Genomic DNA, 16,137 nt, shown 5'->3' on the forward strand with positions numbered 1-16,137 from the left:
AGACAGACAACCCCACCAGGTGTGTTTGCAAGCTTCCCTTAGTTTTCATTTACAAATTCCTCCTTCAACATTTCCTGTCTGCTTCTCCTCCCCGCCCTCTTGCCTCTCATTAATTCAATTCAAATATTTCTTCACCTAAACTTCCTTTCAGCCTCATTTTAGTGGCAACACACAAAGTGCAGTTAGCAAAATGTGCAGGTTTGGGGATCATAAATTCTCCTTGAAAAGAGATTATTGGGATCCTTCTACAAAGATTCTTCATGCAGCCATGACTGGTCAGGTGGCAGAATACATAGGAGTACAAAGAGAAAACACCCCAGGTCTTGGGGGAGGACTAAGCAAAGGTGCAAGGAGAAACAGTTAAATGAACCTTAGGGGAGAGAAGAAAGGTCAGGGAACCTTTTTATTCAACATCGGAGGAGGAAAAGCCTGTTTCTGGACACAGTGGCCGGCTGAGGGGGACACTGCCAGGTGGTCAGGAGATCTGTTAGGAAATAAGGACCTGAGCTACACACACACACACACACACACACACACACACACACACACGCCATGCAGGTGGTCCCCAGCCAGGGAACTGAACCCACCAGACCAATGCTGGAGTCTAAGGCAAGAGCCTCACCTACAGGCTCAGGTGGACGAGGACAGCACCGGGCACAGGGATGCTGGCCTCTGAGTGTCTCCCACTGAGTCAGATCGACGCCGTTCCCCCCTTTCCTCAGAACCGTCCAGGAATCCTGAGAGTCACTTCCCCTCCCCAGGTGCCTGGCACCTGGCTCAGCAGGCTCCCTTACCCCGGCCTGTTGGAGGGCAGGCAGGCTGTGTCTGCCACATATCTGTCCCCCTGCACTGTGCAGTCCCTGCATTCAACAGCTGGTTGTTAATGAATGATTTCCCACCACTTCCTGCAGACAGCCACCTTGGAGTCAGCCAGGTTTCTCACAGATCACTGGCGACAAACAACAGACAGTGCCACCTCAATTCCAGAAACATGATGCTAACCTGTTTCTCCTTGATAGAGAGAAAGTATTCTTTAAAAACAGGGACGAAGTGCTGTCATGCCCAACTGCACTGGCAGAGCCAGAGTTTGCTAAATATGCCATATGAAACCACAAAAGACTGCAGAAGACACTCCAGTTGTACTTTTCTAACCTTGGAAGTGACTCTGATGACAACAGCGCCCTCTGCTGACTCCTGACCATAGAACCACATGCCTAGGAAACACACCTCAATCTCCTGTAAAGTCTTCTTAGGGTGAAAATGTATTTTTATTGTGAAGACAGCAGACAAAGGTGAATTATCCCCATCTCGGTTTCCATTGTCTTTCATTTCACTTAGCACCCTGTGTGTCATAACATCTAATGTTCCCAGAGGTTTATTAGCATTAACAGAAAGATTGCCTGTTCAGTTACCCAGTCGGGGCACATGCCCAAGATTGAGGGCTTGATCCCTGGTGGGGCGATTGATGTTCTGCTCTCACATCCGTATTTCTCTCTTTCTCTCCCTCTCCCTTCCTCTCTCTCTATAAATCAACAGAAATATTTCTTTTAATTTTTTTCAACTAATCTAGAAATAGAAACACCTTAACTTGTAAGAATATATTTTAAAAACCTAGAACAAACTTACTTAGGAATAAAACATTTTATTAACATAATATCCCTATTAAGTTGGGAATACAAAATGGTGCAACCTTATCAAGGGGGATTTGCAAGTGTCTCTCAAGAATATATGTGCATTCACCCTTTGACCTAGCATCCTATTTCTAAGAAAGGCTCCCCAAGGCAAGCTGGCAGACTATGAAGTGAAGTGTGAACAAGGCCAGTCCCTATACCACTATGTGTAACAGCAACGATTGGGGACCATGGAGAGAAACAATCAACACAACCCTACACAGCCGTTTCATTTTATTCTCAATGTACCTGTTTAAAAAGATCACAAGAAAGATCTCTCTCTCGTGCTGAAGAATAATCTGCAGAATATATTATTAATTGGGGGGAAAGCAAGGAACTTAAAAGGGAGTAACATGCTTCATTTTTTAAAAACTGGGAGAAATATGAATATATTTGTGTACAGTGCTATGTATTCAAAGAGAAACATTTAAAGAATGAGCCAAAAACAACTATAAAGGGTCACCTCTGGAGGGAGGGAAAGAATAGGGGTCGAGGGGAAAGGTACCTGTAAACCTCACTGAACCACCTTATTTTAGACTTTCAACTTTGGAACCATGTAAATGTGGTAATTTTTTTCATGTAGAAAAATAGCAAAGCAATCTTGAAAAATAAAAAATCAACTGAAACAAATCACTAATTGCATATCAAAGTTGTAGCACACCAACGCAGAGAAAGATTACTTTAGGTGACTTAATTTAAATCTCTAGTGTAATACTAGAGTCCTGGTGCACAGATTCGTGCACTGGTGGGGTCCCTCGGCCTGGCCTGTGGACATCCCCTGAGGGGTCCTAGATTGTGAGAGGGCAGTTCTCAGGTGACACATCCTGAAATCGGGCTCCCTCCTCTCTAGTTCTGGGTGCATCACTCAAGAACCATAGCTGCCAAGTCACCACAGCTTGGCAGCTCCTGCATTGAGCGTCTGCCCCATGGTGGTCAGTGCATGTCATAGCTACTGGTCGGAGCATCTGCCCCCTAGTGGTCATTGCCTGTCATAGCTACCAGTCAAACGGTTGAAGGGTTGGATGGTCACTTAGGCTTTTATATATATAGATATCTTAAGTACATGAAGGTCCACAAGGAAATCCTTAATTTAGAGAGTATTCAATAGGTTCATTATTAGCAATATCGGTCTTGTTCTTTTGAAGTTATTATATATTGTGATGTTGTTTATAAAAGACTTTCAGCCTAAGAAAAAATATGCAAATATATAATCTAAGAAGTTCATTAAAAACTTCTAAGATATTTAATTTAAATAAGTGCATGACTTATTTCTTCACATTATAAATCTATAAACTTCTTAGCTCTGTCTATTGAAAACCCTAAAATAAATGAAAACCCCAGTGTACCACGCAGCTCTAGGATCCAGACTATGGTCTCTAAATACACAGTGTAGCATGAACTAAAGGGAACCAGGGTACCTACTCATTCCAGTCTGGGCAGGAAACAGATGAGATAGGCCTGAGCAATCTTGTCATATTAGAATGCAATCAAGCTGCCAAGGATGACTGGAGCCATGTCAAAACACAAAAAACAAAAAAAACAGGAGCAGAGCACAGTAATAATTAAAAGAATAAAGAGCACAAGTAGACTAAAATACATAAATGACATTTTTTAACAATACCTCCCAAAAAAACTTACAAGTCATCTTTGAAGACTGCTGAAACATTAACTCACTATTCTGTAAATTAATAAGGAGAAAGAATCAAGCATGTCCCCTGCCTTTCCTGTACTAACATATTTCATGTTAACTAAATGGTTGATAAGAGAAAATTCTTCTTTACAGAAGAATCCTAGCTAATAAATATAGAAAGAACACTACAACCAGGAAATCATCATTTTACAATCACTAATAAAAGTAAATGAACACAGGTTCCCATTACTTGGTAAACCATTTGGAAAATATCATGGAGAAAGTCATAATAAAAAGACTAGTCTGAGAATTCCCTGAACCCACTGATTGTTCTTAATATAATTAATATTTAGAAAAGCAGATACTACATCCTTCTGATAAATTCAATAGGAAGTACAGAGCATCATCTATGAAGGATTCTTGCCAAAGAAAAAGGAAAAACCTAAATCTTATCAGCTAGAGAAACATGTTGATACTAGAAGCAACCATCCAAAATGCAGAAATTGTATAGACAAATAATAGATTCCATTTCTTCAACAAATAAATAGCATGAAAAGTGGGATGGATTGCCATCTAGTACAGTGACCAAATGCATAGATATAAATGGGTTTAAAGGAGGCAAAACACATCACACTAGCACTAGTCAAAATAAAGCTGGAATGCTTGTATTTATCAGGTAGAATAGATTTCACAACAAAACTACCACCTGGAATAAAGAAGGTTGCCTCATAAATGATAAAAGGGCCCATTAGTAAAGAGGACATAACAGTCTTCAATGCCTATGAATGAAATAACAGAGCTTCAGACTGGAAGTACTAGTAGCCAGAATGGAGAAAGCATCAATGAGAAATACACAAATCACAATTATATGTGGAGGTTTCAATATTCCTTTCTCCATGACTGCAAGACCAGCAGGCAGAAAATCAGCAAGGACGCAGTAGACTTCAGCACTCTCGACCACCTTTTCCTGATCCTGACACTGATGACACCCCACCCAACCAGAACATACATTCTCCCTCAGGACAAGTGGAGCATGTGCCAACATAATCTGTATTCTGAGCCATAAAATAAGTCGCAATGAAGTGAAAAGAGGGAATGCGGTGAGACAAACGATAAGGAAAGTACCAGCAGACAAGATGAGTGGAGGATGTTCAGGAGGACGAGGAGAAGGAAGGTGGAGACAGAGCCGGAGCTAAAGGGATCAGATCTGCCTGGGCCCTTCACAAGTCCTCGGGTGACACAGGGGTCTGGAAGGGCGAAGCGGCCAGGTAGGAGGGCACTTCTTAACTCAGATGCAAAACTGGGTCCCATGTACTCCCCAACCTTTTCATTTCAAACTGCAACAGAAACTCAGTGTCACCTTGCTTGGTAAAGAGATTGCGAAATGTGCTGCACAGATAGAAGGTCCCGCTGCTGTGTAAGTCCACGTGGAGCTGGTAGCCATGCAGCCCGTACTCAGGGCTGTCATCCAAAAGGGGGATGTGAGGAGGCAGCTCATAGGGGCTAAAAAGAAAAACAAAACACACACGAATTTGTCAATACCAGAAAGAAAATACTCTTTAAAAAACTAGCATACATTCAAAGCACCAGCCCTATCAATCCCCTGCAGGAACCCCAATAACCTCCAACACCAGGAACCCCATGCCCCCTGCTCCTCCTACCAACTTCTATAAAGGCAGGCAGAACCCTAGCCAGTTTGGGTCAATGGATAGAGCATCGGCCCACGGACTGAAGGGTCCTGGGCAGGAGGCAGCCACTCTGATTTCTCTCTCTCTCATGTCAATGTTTTTCTCTGTCTCTCCCCTTACTGTTCACTCTCTAAAAATCAATGGGAAAATATCCTTGGGTGAGGATTAACACACACAAAAAAAAGACAGGCAGAGATGTGAGCTCCGCCGGGATTCACAGACCACCCAGGGCAGCAACTCCGCTCCTCAGTGGCTCAGCACTGTGCTCACTGCCCCGCGTTAAAGCACCTGTGTACCTATGACTACACCTACAACAGCCCCACAGGTTAGGGACCTGGGCAGAAGACCCAGAGCCACAATGAGCAAAGTATTCTTCAATACAAGAAGCCGTACTACACAGGTAACAAGAGCACTCAGAAGCTTTTCAGGGAATATTTAGAAGTGAGACATCTGTAGCGAAATGGAAAGCATGCTCCCTACCTGAACACCCTCACATTCATTGAAAGGCCTGCATTGCAGAGACCAAGCAAACACCTGCAGGCCGGACTCAGCCAGCGACCGTGGGTCTTCGAGCCTCCCAAGGTATGAGAACTCACGTTAGTGCAGTGTGAGGCACCAGAACGTACTGCATCTTTCAGCAGTGTAGGTACCTGCCCTATAAATAATGTTCTATGAGGCACAGAATCCTTAACCCAGAACAGATAAAGCAAATGTGCACTCATGAATAATCCAATTATCTCAGTAACAGCTCAGTAATTATGCCTGTGGGCTTGTGTCTGCTGATTAAGAACAGAATATCTTTGTAGCTATTCTCAGAATATTAAGATGTATCAACTTATAATTGTTTGTGTTAACTTTACAAAAACTAAATGCACAATGGACGGTTACGTACAAGGCGGCCGAGCCCAACGTGCTCTTCTCCACGAGGTGATGGAAGTGCAGATTGGCCATGACGAACGCCAGTTCTTCCGCTCTCTGAAACATTAATTAGTAAGAACGCACTTTTCAGCTGAAATGTTTTAATCTTTCCCAAGGTCGTGGTGAAGTTCGCAGCACATCGCCTTGCAGACAAAGGCAGACCCTCAACTGTAAGCTGACCTCGGGCTGAGGCACTGTTAGTGCTACCATCTTAGTAAGAGGAATGTGTCACATGGACAGCAGGGCCACGACTCACCCAGACACACAGAGCGTGCAGTAAAAGGAGGCTCATCCTTATATTTGTGAAATAGCAAAATACTGTACTACACATGGTAATTGTGGAAACAGGTCTTTTTGGTTCCAGGTTGTCTCACGCTCTTTGCAAAAATAAAGACAATTCCGGGAAGAACTGCACAAACACGAGATCAATTCCACAAATACCTAACGTTCATGGCATGGCCTTCCTCTCTCGAGTACCTGCTTGGCTGGACAAACCCAGTGGGGACAGTTAGATTCCAGCCCTTCACTCATCCATCAGGTTAGGGACCCAGAAAATGGGACTGTACAAGGAACTGATACCCATTCCTCCCCAAACTCACAGGTGACACTGCCTGGTGCAGGTGACCCAGTGGCCAGACAGAGGCCAATTGGATCAGCCAGAGTCCCCGTAACTCCACAGGCCCACAGAGATAGGTGGATTCCAGTCAGGCAAACGGCAGCCCTGCCCCCAAGCGCCTCACCCAGAGTCAGGGAGGGAGAGACTCTGAAGCCAGGCAGGTTGGGAAGAGAAAGAGGTAGCAGAGAGAGACACTGAAGTCCGGTCCCGGTGAGTCTGCCTACATGAACACACACCAAGTTCTCTGAATTAAAATTTAGGAACTGCTATCTTAAAACATCCATGGGCCAAAGCCACCGAGGAACCCATGGTGAACAGGGGAACATTGCACAGATGCTTCTCATGGAAGTGACTGCCCCGAAAACAAGCCCTGAGGAGGGAGCTGGCCTTTGGCCTGACTGATGAACGAAGAAACCCCGCCTGGTGGGAGGAAAGAGCCTACACCTTTCCCTGGAGGGCAGACGCACTCACTGCCACATCCACAGGGTCAGGAACATGTGGGAGTGACTCCCGGGCCAAAGGCACAGACAGAGACTGACAAGAAAGGACCCAGAAAAAGAGAAAGGAACATGGATTGCCTGGAGAGGACAGGACATCCCATGATAGTAAAGGTAGCCTATCGTCTGTGAGAACAGGAAGGACCCTCCACGGAATCGAGGACCATTTGCTACAAAATGAAGCTGGTAAGATAATAAAATGGAATGCAGCTCATGAGAAGTCTGAAAGGACTGCACACATGATGTCCCACCCATGCGAGTGGACGTGGGGTTGAGAGGGAGGGAGGGATGTCACAGCCCACGAGGCTGCCCAAGTCTTACCTTCCACAGCCCCACCAGGAGGCCTGGGTTCAGATGGAAGATCCTAACGAATCTGTCACAGCCAACCAAGGTGGAGTCAGTTAAGTTACTCAGACTGTACTTTGCAATTAGAGAAGGCCATCGAGGTCTTTGCAACGCATGTCAAAGAAAGGAAAGAGAGAAGTGAGCGCTCAGGTCCACCGTTTGTGACTGTTTTTGGTGTACCTAAAACTGCTTTGGAAGAACATGCTAATAATGTGCACATTGCTAATAAGTGGCATGTTGAGGAGCAAGGGACACAAACAACATTATAAATCAAAGGCAAAATGGCCACACCCAAATTTCTGCCCCACCCATGTTTTCCTTTCCCTCCCCCTGGCTCCTGCTGACAGCTGCTTGGTCCCAGCAGAAGCTGAAGAATCAAGGAGGGGAGGAGAGGAAGAACCCTTCACCCAGCACCCTCACACCCAGCACATGGCCACAATCAAGTGGATTCTTGATTGTGTTCTATCGTCCAGGAAATTTTGTTAACTACAATGTCATTCCCTAACCATTTCAGATAACCAAGAGAAGAGGAATCTAATCACACTGTGATAATCCTATTCTTTTCCTATCCTATAGTGACCCAGGATAAAAGAGAAGTCTTTAGGACACAATCAAATTAAAATACACTGGTGGTGTTTTTAAATTACAAAGTGATGCCAACAGTATTTCCATATAAGATGTTCTCACTCAAAAGTTGTGCTGAATTAGTACTTACCCATTTTTGGTGGGGGGTTTGTGCCAGTCCATCAAGACTGGCGTCACACCGCACAAGTCTAAGGTTGATAGGGTAGCCAGACAGGGCCAATTTTTGCCATACCACACGGCCATGACAGAGGAGTGGTTTATGAAAAGGTCAGCATGCTCCATGACATGTTCTTTCCCATTTTTTTCTTTCAATATGATTACCCAACCGAGACCGGATATTCTGGAGAAATAAAAGCAAGCTAACAATGTTGGCCTCGTTGGGGAAAAAAAATGCTAGTCTATTTCACTTATCATCTCTAAAGCATCCACTTCCTTAACACCAACGTCAAAGTTCTCAGAATGTGCCCGATGTGAGTTTTCCTTGCCCCAACAGTTCTCCCTTTAAACATTTTCTCCTCACCTAAGGAACAGCTGTGTTCTCAGTACTGGCGATACATAGGTAAGTAACAAAATAAGTAAATAAAGGTCCTGCCCAGGAGAAATACCTCAGATACCCTTGCTTTACCAGAGCATAGAACTGGGTTATTTCTGCTCTTCGTAAAAACTCGAGACCACTTGCACGGAGTAGGAAAATACTATATATTTTATACATGCACAGAAACACACACAAATATCAAAAGACAGGTCCTCACAATATAAAGTGCACATATGTCCCAGGCACACGATCGTCTGAGCTTACACCATCGTTCTTCTTCAAGGTCAGCAGCACTCATGAAAGCGCGGCGCCCGCTGCGAGAGAAGCGTGCGTACCTGAGGGCCTCCTTGGTTTTGGCCGGGAGGCCTGTGTAGGGGTTGACAAGTTTGAGGACCTGAGCTAGAGCTGCTTTCACAGAGGCTATCCGTTTTGCGATATATTCCTTCTTCCAATATCCAGCTTCTTTGTCCTCAACTGACAGTGCCTTCATAGACGCGACTGTCTTCTCTACTGGATCAATTCTCCAGTTACATCTCTTAGGTGAAAAGGCAGTTGAATAGATTCTGATCCAAATAAAACTGGGGGGGGGGGAGAGGGAAGCAGTAAACAGTCTAAAAAACACTGCCATTACCTGTTCTTGTAACATATTAATTTGAAGATGCACAATAATTTTTAACTTATCTAATTCCAGCAATGTGTCCAGCTGAACACTTAAGAGTTCTGCGTGTCGAGGTGAACTGAAGTCTGAGATAAGTGTTCTAGGTTCACCAACCCTAGAAACTCTTATAGAAGGCAAAGCTTGTTCCCGGGGTCAGGTTAATGAGTGAGTGCATGACATTGGGATCATCCACACCACGGCCTTCCTATACCAATAACTGAGGAGGAGATTGACTAGAGAAAAATAGCAAGAAGTGTGTACAGAAAGGAGATGGTATTTACATACAGACACAGAAATATCAACACCAACTGTCCTGCATGTTCTTTTTGTTTTCTAAGTCTTAATTTTTCAGCAGTGAATATGTGCTGCTTGCACAGAGAAAGTGAAGAGTACTGATAACTAACAATGACAGTTACCACTGTAGAGCACTATGTGTAAGCACTGCTTCAGCACTCTGTACATAAATTCATTTCATCCTTACAAAAAATCCATGGGAGAGCTGCTACCACTGTCCCCATTAAACAGACAGTGAAACTGAGGCCCAGACAAGCAGGGATCTGGCCCAGGTGAACGGGAGTCACTGTGGAACCAGGACTGAATCCACAGAGCTTCCACCCGAGCTCACACTCTCAGCCCCCGCTTCGTGGCCTCTTCAATAACACCAAAAAGGCGCTCAAAGAAATGGAATAACTGATCCAAATACAGAGGACTGATTAGCTGCAACTCTGGAATTTAAATTCATCTGTGACCCAGAGTCTGTGGTCCTCCAACTCCACTGGAGGCCACGAGAAGCCACAGGAGCAGTGCTGTTAGCAGGGGCCAAAGCCAGGCCTGGCGCCTCTCTCCCAGCCAGTGCTCTGCTTCAGAGAAGAGAAATAAACTGCTCTTAGGGGAGACTGAGACAGAGGTTAAAATCCATTTCTTAATGTAAAAGGTGACATGCACATCAATAAATTTAATTATTTGCTGATTTATGTCTCCACATTCTACTTAGTGCAGAAAGGGATGAAAAGGCCAGTGGCCAAGAGGCAGCGGGCAGAAGGCGATTCCCTTATAGACCGGAAGACCCTGGATGGCAGGAGGGCTGCGGGAGACACATGGGCCCAGACGGGAATGACTGCTTCGGGCACTCAGTGACAACCACAGCAGGCAGAAGCACTTCTCAGACATCTGACTTGGGAACTCGCCTCCAGGATCCAGACATTGCATGGATATCTCAACACACTCACACAGTCAGACTCCTCCTGACACTTCTTTCTAGATGGGGCTTTTCAAGTAACTTCTCACCCCACAAAATCATTTCATGCCAAACTTTTTGCCTTGAAGTATTTTTGTTTTCAACTCAGAAGTTTGACTCTATTTTGTACCTGCCCTGGCACTCACACCTACAAAAATAAACACTGGCACAAGTAGGGGAAGCAGAGGGTGGACCTCTTACACCTCCAGTGACAATGTCTATGCCTGACACTCATAGGATAGACCACTGTCCCACGCTATCTTACCCAATTTCTCATCAGAGGAGCCTAAAGAGAATAAAAGCATCTTCTAGAATTAAAGTATTGTGTAGACTGATTATTTATAAAATACAAAGGTCACATTTAAGATGTTTTTATCAGTCTCCAAAACCGAGTACATTCACCTCTTGATTGCAAACACTCCATCCTATTAAAATGCTATGGAGAATTTGAGGCCAAAGCTTGTTTATCTAATCTCACTCCTAGTCAGACACAGAAACCTTCAAATGAGTTGTTCAGAAAAGGGGGCCAATTGAATGTCAGTGTTTCCCAGAGTACTGGAAAACAAAACCCCGAGTAATGAGGCAGAGGCAGCTGACCGTGTTTCAGGGAACCATGGGGAGACTGTTGCTCATGCTGTGGGCTCGACACATGAGGCAGGGAGGCAGCCCCATGGATGTTACGGGCTCCAAGGAGACCTCCTTCAAACGTGTCCCCCAGGAGTCACCAGTGTAACTGGCTACAGTATGTGCTCCTGTTCTCTCTTCAGAAGCAATGCTTAGAAAATACCCTTAACTTTCCAAAAACATTTATTGTTTACCCATTCAATTCTTAATATATCCTTTTAATGAAGACTGACCATGACACTTATAAATGTAAGTCAACTTATGCAATTAAGATTATCCTTTGGGCCCTAACCGGTTTGGCTCTGTGGATAGAGCGTCGGCCTGCGGACTGAAGGGTCCCAGGTTCGATTCCGGTCAAGGGCATGTACCTTGGTTGCGCGCACATCCCCAGTAGGAGGTGTGCAGGAGGCAGCTGATCGATGTTTCTCTCTCATCGATGTTTCTAACTCTCTATCCCTCCCCCTTCCTCTCTGTAAAAAATCAATAAAATATTTTTTAAAAAAAAGATTATCCTTTGGAACAGAAAAATATATGAGAGTAATTTCATCAGACACTCATATTTTTAAAGGACAACTTCCAAGAAAGTGGGAAGGGCCCCTCCCTCTTCCTTATTCAGGATCTGCTTGCTGGCCAGCAGAACACACTACCACCATCTTGCAAACCCAGGCAGGACCAGTCAGGCCCAGCCCATGCTGCCTGAAACTGTGGGAAGTCTGTGTTCTTCTAGGGACACAGCAGGTGCTCCTGACCAGCACACCAAACGCCACCTGCTCCAATGGCCACACCAATACCAGGGTTGAGCTTTTTCAGTTCATGCAAAGAATCATCCTTTCTTAAGCACAGAAATGCAAATCTTTGAAAGTATCATACAAGTATGTAAAGCATCTGAAATAGTACGCCTAAAAATACTCTTGAAATTAATTTTTTTAAGTTTTAAAAAACTGGTTAAAGCAGCCTTACTAGTTCTCAGGACCTCCATCTAAACACAACAGAGACAGTTGCCTTTCTCCTTACTTGTCATTGGCCAGGTGATAAAAGCGCCTGTTCACACATCCTGTGCACAGCAGGGTCGTGGCATCCAGGTAGGACAGAATCTTCAGCAAGATTTCTGAAGGCAAGCTGAGAGGGCAGGAGATCAGAGAGGTGGATGTGGTACCTGGAACACTACTGGCTGTTCACCTCCACAGAGAAGGCGGTAACAGACCCGTCCCGCACACAAGGCCACCCGCTTCCTCACCTTCAGTTATGTTCTCCATGGAAATGCTCTGGTTGGTACAATTCTTATGACAGACACCAACACCAAGACCCCAGGTACAAAGAGCTAATTTCCCCAGCCTTTTTATCACATTCCCACACTCGGTCACAGCAGGATTTCACTATCTCCCCAATGAAAGTATTACTACATGGAGAGATAAATGGAAATAAAAGAAGAAACAGAATGGATGCTCAGCTATCAATAAGAAAAATACAGAATTCCTACTCCTCAAAAAAAATCTATAATAATAAAAGCATAATATGCAAATCGACCAAATGGCTGAACAGCCGAACGACCCTCTGGATGACCACACTATGACACCCTCTGGCACAGGCCAGCCAAGGTGGGTGCGATGCGATTTGTCTCCACAGAGGGAGGTCCAGGCCACCAACCAGTGGGCTGTGGCGGGTGGGTGGGGCCTCCCTCTGCGGGGCGATTGATCGTGGGGCTCCCAGACTGTGAGAAGGCAGAGGCCAGGCTGAGGGACACCTCCCCCCACCCTCCCACCACCCCCCACCCCCGAGTACATGAATTTATTTAGTAAATAAATAAAACAAAACAAAAACTGTAAGAGAAATAGGAAATATCAACGCATTTCCAACTGAGCTCTGCTGGAACAGAGCATCCCCCTTCTCCGTGGGTCCTCAGCTTGCAACTGCTTGCTCTGGGCTTCAGGGAACACCAAGCCCCCTAAGGTTTTCTCAAGTGTCCTTTTCTTTTTCATTTATATGTCCTGTAAATATGACACTGAGATATTTATATGACATGTAAATATGACACTGAGATGCATCCTCAATATCCCCTGTGTTTCTATGACCTTCGGGTTCTACAAACCCCTGTAAGTGCCTAGAAAGCACTGGCCATGACCTTTGGCAAAGGGAGCTACAGGAGATTGTACTGGACTGGAAGATGGGCAGGGGGTGTCTTGGGATAAAGGACTGGAGGGAGCAAAACCCTCTGGCCAGTTTAAAAGGGCTTGCCCATACTCTCTAATTATGATTTTAACTATTTTAAACACTTAAATTATGATGAAAGCCAGGTTTCCGAACGTTTTATAGGGAAACAATCCCTCCTAAAATTTTGATAACACTGGGAAAGAATGAGGTAGATCCTCAGAGAAAAGAGGAGTAACTGAATGAATCTTTGTTCTATTACTACATCAGATGTAGTATGACAGATTCTATTCCCAGAGTGTAGGGTTTGAAGCTGGAATTGATATCCTTAATGCTTTTTACTTTTTGGCTTTTCATTTATTTTTAAAAAAAACACTAAAAGTATGAACCCTGTTAGTGAGCTAGTTATGATAATAGTACTAACAACCAAAAACTTGAAATCAGACAACTTATGTTTTAATCTGAATTTTGTCATTTGTAGACTATGTGAGCTTCACTCCCTCCACTGTAAAATGTCTGTGATAATTCCAAGCCTTCAGGGCTCCACACTACACTTAGCATGTAGCTAGCACTCCATAAATCTCAGAACAGGATGAATCCACAGGCATCTCAGCATCAATTTCAAATTGCAATTTTAAAAAAAAGGTCCACAGATCTCGTTGCTGAGGCCACAGTATAGAATCCTGCTGTGGCAAAATGGGTTCCCAAAATCCTGAAAGCTAAAAAATTCAGAGACTTCCTGAACATTTAGAGCAGGGGTACGGAACCTTTTTTCTGCCAAGACACATTTAGATATTTATTTATTTTTATTTTTTAAATACATTTTTATTGATTTCAGAGAGGAAGGGAGAGGGAGGGAGATAGATAGAAACATCATCAATGAGAAAGAATCATGGATTGGCTGCCTCTTGCACGCCCCCTAATGGAGATTGAGCCTTCGACCCAGGCATGTGCCCTTGACCGGAATCGAACCCGGGACCCTTCCGTCCACAGGCTGACACTCTATCTGCTGAGCCAAACCAGCCAGGGCTGGATATTTATAACATCATTTGCAGGACATACAAAATTATCAACTTAAAAATTACCCTCCTATATTTGGTCAAACATTCAATTAACTCACTCCTAATGCCTTGGCAGGGCCAGACCAATGATTTCGTGGGCCTTATACAGTCCTCAGGCCAAACATTCCCCACCTGTGAGTTAGAGGAAGACACTTTAATCTTCTTCTTTTTCAAGGGTCTATATCAATTGGAAAGTGAATAATTTTAAAGAACAGGCTTTTTTTTCAGAAGTTCCAAAAATATTTTTTAAAAGGAAAATTAAATCAACTTATCACTTTTAGAAGTTTAGCTTCATAAAACTAGTCTAATAATGGTGGTGGAGACAGGCTGCTGACTCATATCAAACTCTCTGGGTTATAGATTCTTCCTACACAGTTCTATTGTTAGAGAGCTCAAAATAACAGCTTGGTGTATGCAGCTTATAACTTGCTCTAATAACTCCACCCCGATAGCCTCCCCAAAAAGTGGCAGACGACTCCTCCTCACCTGTCCAGACGCACAGGGCAGTGAGAGGAGGCCCTCCGGCGGTGCCTCTCGCACGGGGCATGCTTCCTCAGAGGGGTACTGGCTGCAGCGGACTGGACACCTGGCCCCTTCCTGAAAGTAAACATGGAAAATTCAAATCACCACAATGCGAAGTGAACTGCCCATTCCCCACAACAGCATTTTAACGGATTTCTAAGCTCCAAATAATACTGGAGCTGTGAAACTTCATCTCTGCGAAGAAAGCAGGGGGGTGGGGGGGTGAGGCCTTGAAGAGAACCTGAGTCCTGAGTCAAGAGCCTGAAAACTGGACTTAGTCTGACAGGTCCTAAAACTAACATCTCACACTCACTCTCCTTACAGGCTGCCAGCGGCAAAGAGGTTCTATAAAATGTACTCAGTGGAAATAAAAAGGAAAGAGATAAAATGTACTAGTTGTCCAATTTCAATAATACAACAACAGAACCTGATAAAGGAAAGGAGCATTAGATTTGTGCGCCAGACCTGCCAACACCAACAGGAGCCACAGCTCCGCTGGCCTGTGAGGGGCGATGACCGGTTCCCTCTCCAGCTTTGGCAGTCACGGCCGCAGAAGCACCACACACTCACCCACAAATGTTTTCACACTTTAACCCCTCCCATGCAATGAAATATACCTTCATTGGCCATTTTTTTATTATTTTAGTGGTATGTAAAATAATAGTGAACTTTACCCTCAATGGCTTTTAAGATTTGATGAAGTAGGGTATAATATTTTATGCAATTACTCCTTTTCAGAAGTTCCAAAAATATTTTTTTTTATTAAAATCAGTCCTCAAAAGCAGTGGTACTCAGTGGCAGCTGGGCAGGGATCTGAAAAGCCCAGAAAGTCCCCGAGCCCACGGCCTCCTGTTTCTAGGCAGCAGCTGGCAGAGGCCGCTCCCTGCGAATAGGCTGTTTCTCTTGGAAAGATTTGGAAGCGGCTGCTTCACCACATGCACACCAGCTTCTGATCCACCCCCCGCCCAGCCTTCTCGTTAGGAAAGGACAGAGGCCTGGAGCGTACTTACCCGTATGCTCAGTTCATCCGCATCATCACTCTGAGTCTGTGCTTTGTTCACCAGCTCACCAACAGTTTAACCAACATCAGTTCCTTCCACCAAGCAGGTTGCCTGGATATATTTGGACTATCGTTCAAAGAGGACATGGGCAATAATTGGGGGCAAAATGAGGGATCACAAGAACTCAGAAAGAAGGTCGACAATGTCTGTGGAAGCTGAAGGATGGAATCCACATGGACAGGCGTGAACAGAGTAAGGCCTCAACCCCCAGCACAAGCAGCACTTAGGACGCACGGGGAGGGCATCACCCAGGGACTCAGCGTAGCCTGATGCTGAATATGGAGACAACACTTGAGATGTACACGTCAGCAAGCACACAGATCACCTGGCCTTGCCCGTGTG

The 16,137-nt window shown here is 44.6% G+C and overlaps 1 protein-coding gene across 2 annotated transcripts in view; it reads right to left on the reverse strand.

Annotated features, from left to right (window-relative positions):
* The window catches only part of FBXO15 (F-box protein 15), a 42,299-nt gene that overhangs the window by 20,711 nt on the left and 5,451 nt on the right, over positions 1 to 16,137 (reverse strand). For both annotated transcript variants that reach the window (XM_006090785.3, XM_006090786.3), the window contains exons 2-8: positions 14,699 to 14,809; positions 12,018 to 12,122; positions 8,820 to 9,062; positions 8,080 to 8,289; positions 7,341 to 7,467; positions 5,881 to 5,963; positions 4,661 to 4,803 (exon numbers count right to left, since the gene is read on the reverse strand). In XM_006090785.3, coding sequence (XP_006090847.1) covers positions 4,661 to 4,803; positions 5,881 to 5,963; positions 7,341 to 7,467; positions 8,080 to 8,289; positions 8,820 to 9,062; positions 12,018 to 12,122; positions 14,699 to 14,809 — 1,022 coding nt within the window. The remainder of the gene's footprint in view (positions 1 to 4,660; positions 4,804 to 5,880; positions 5,964 to 7,340; positions 7,468 to 8,079; positions 8,290 to 8,819; positions 9,063 to 12,017; positions 12,123 to 14,698; positions 14,810 to 16,137) is intronic.

Source organism: Myotis lucifugus, unplaced genomic scaffold (assembly GCF_000147115.1).
Source record: "Myotis lucifugus unplaced genomic scaffold, Myoluc2.0 scaffold_82, whole genome shotgun sequence".
NCBI lineage: Eukaryota > Metazoa > Chordata > Mammalia > Chiroptera > Vespertilionidae > Myotis > Myotis lucifugus.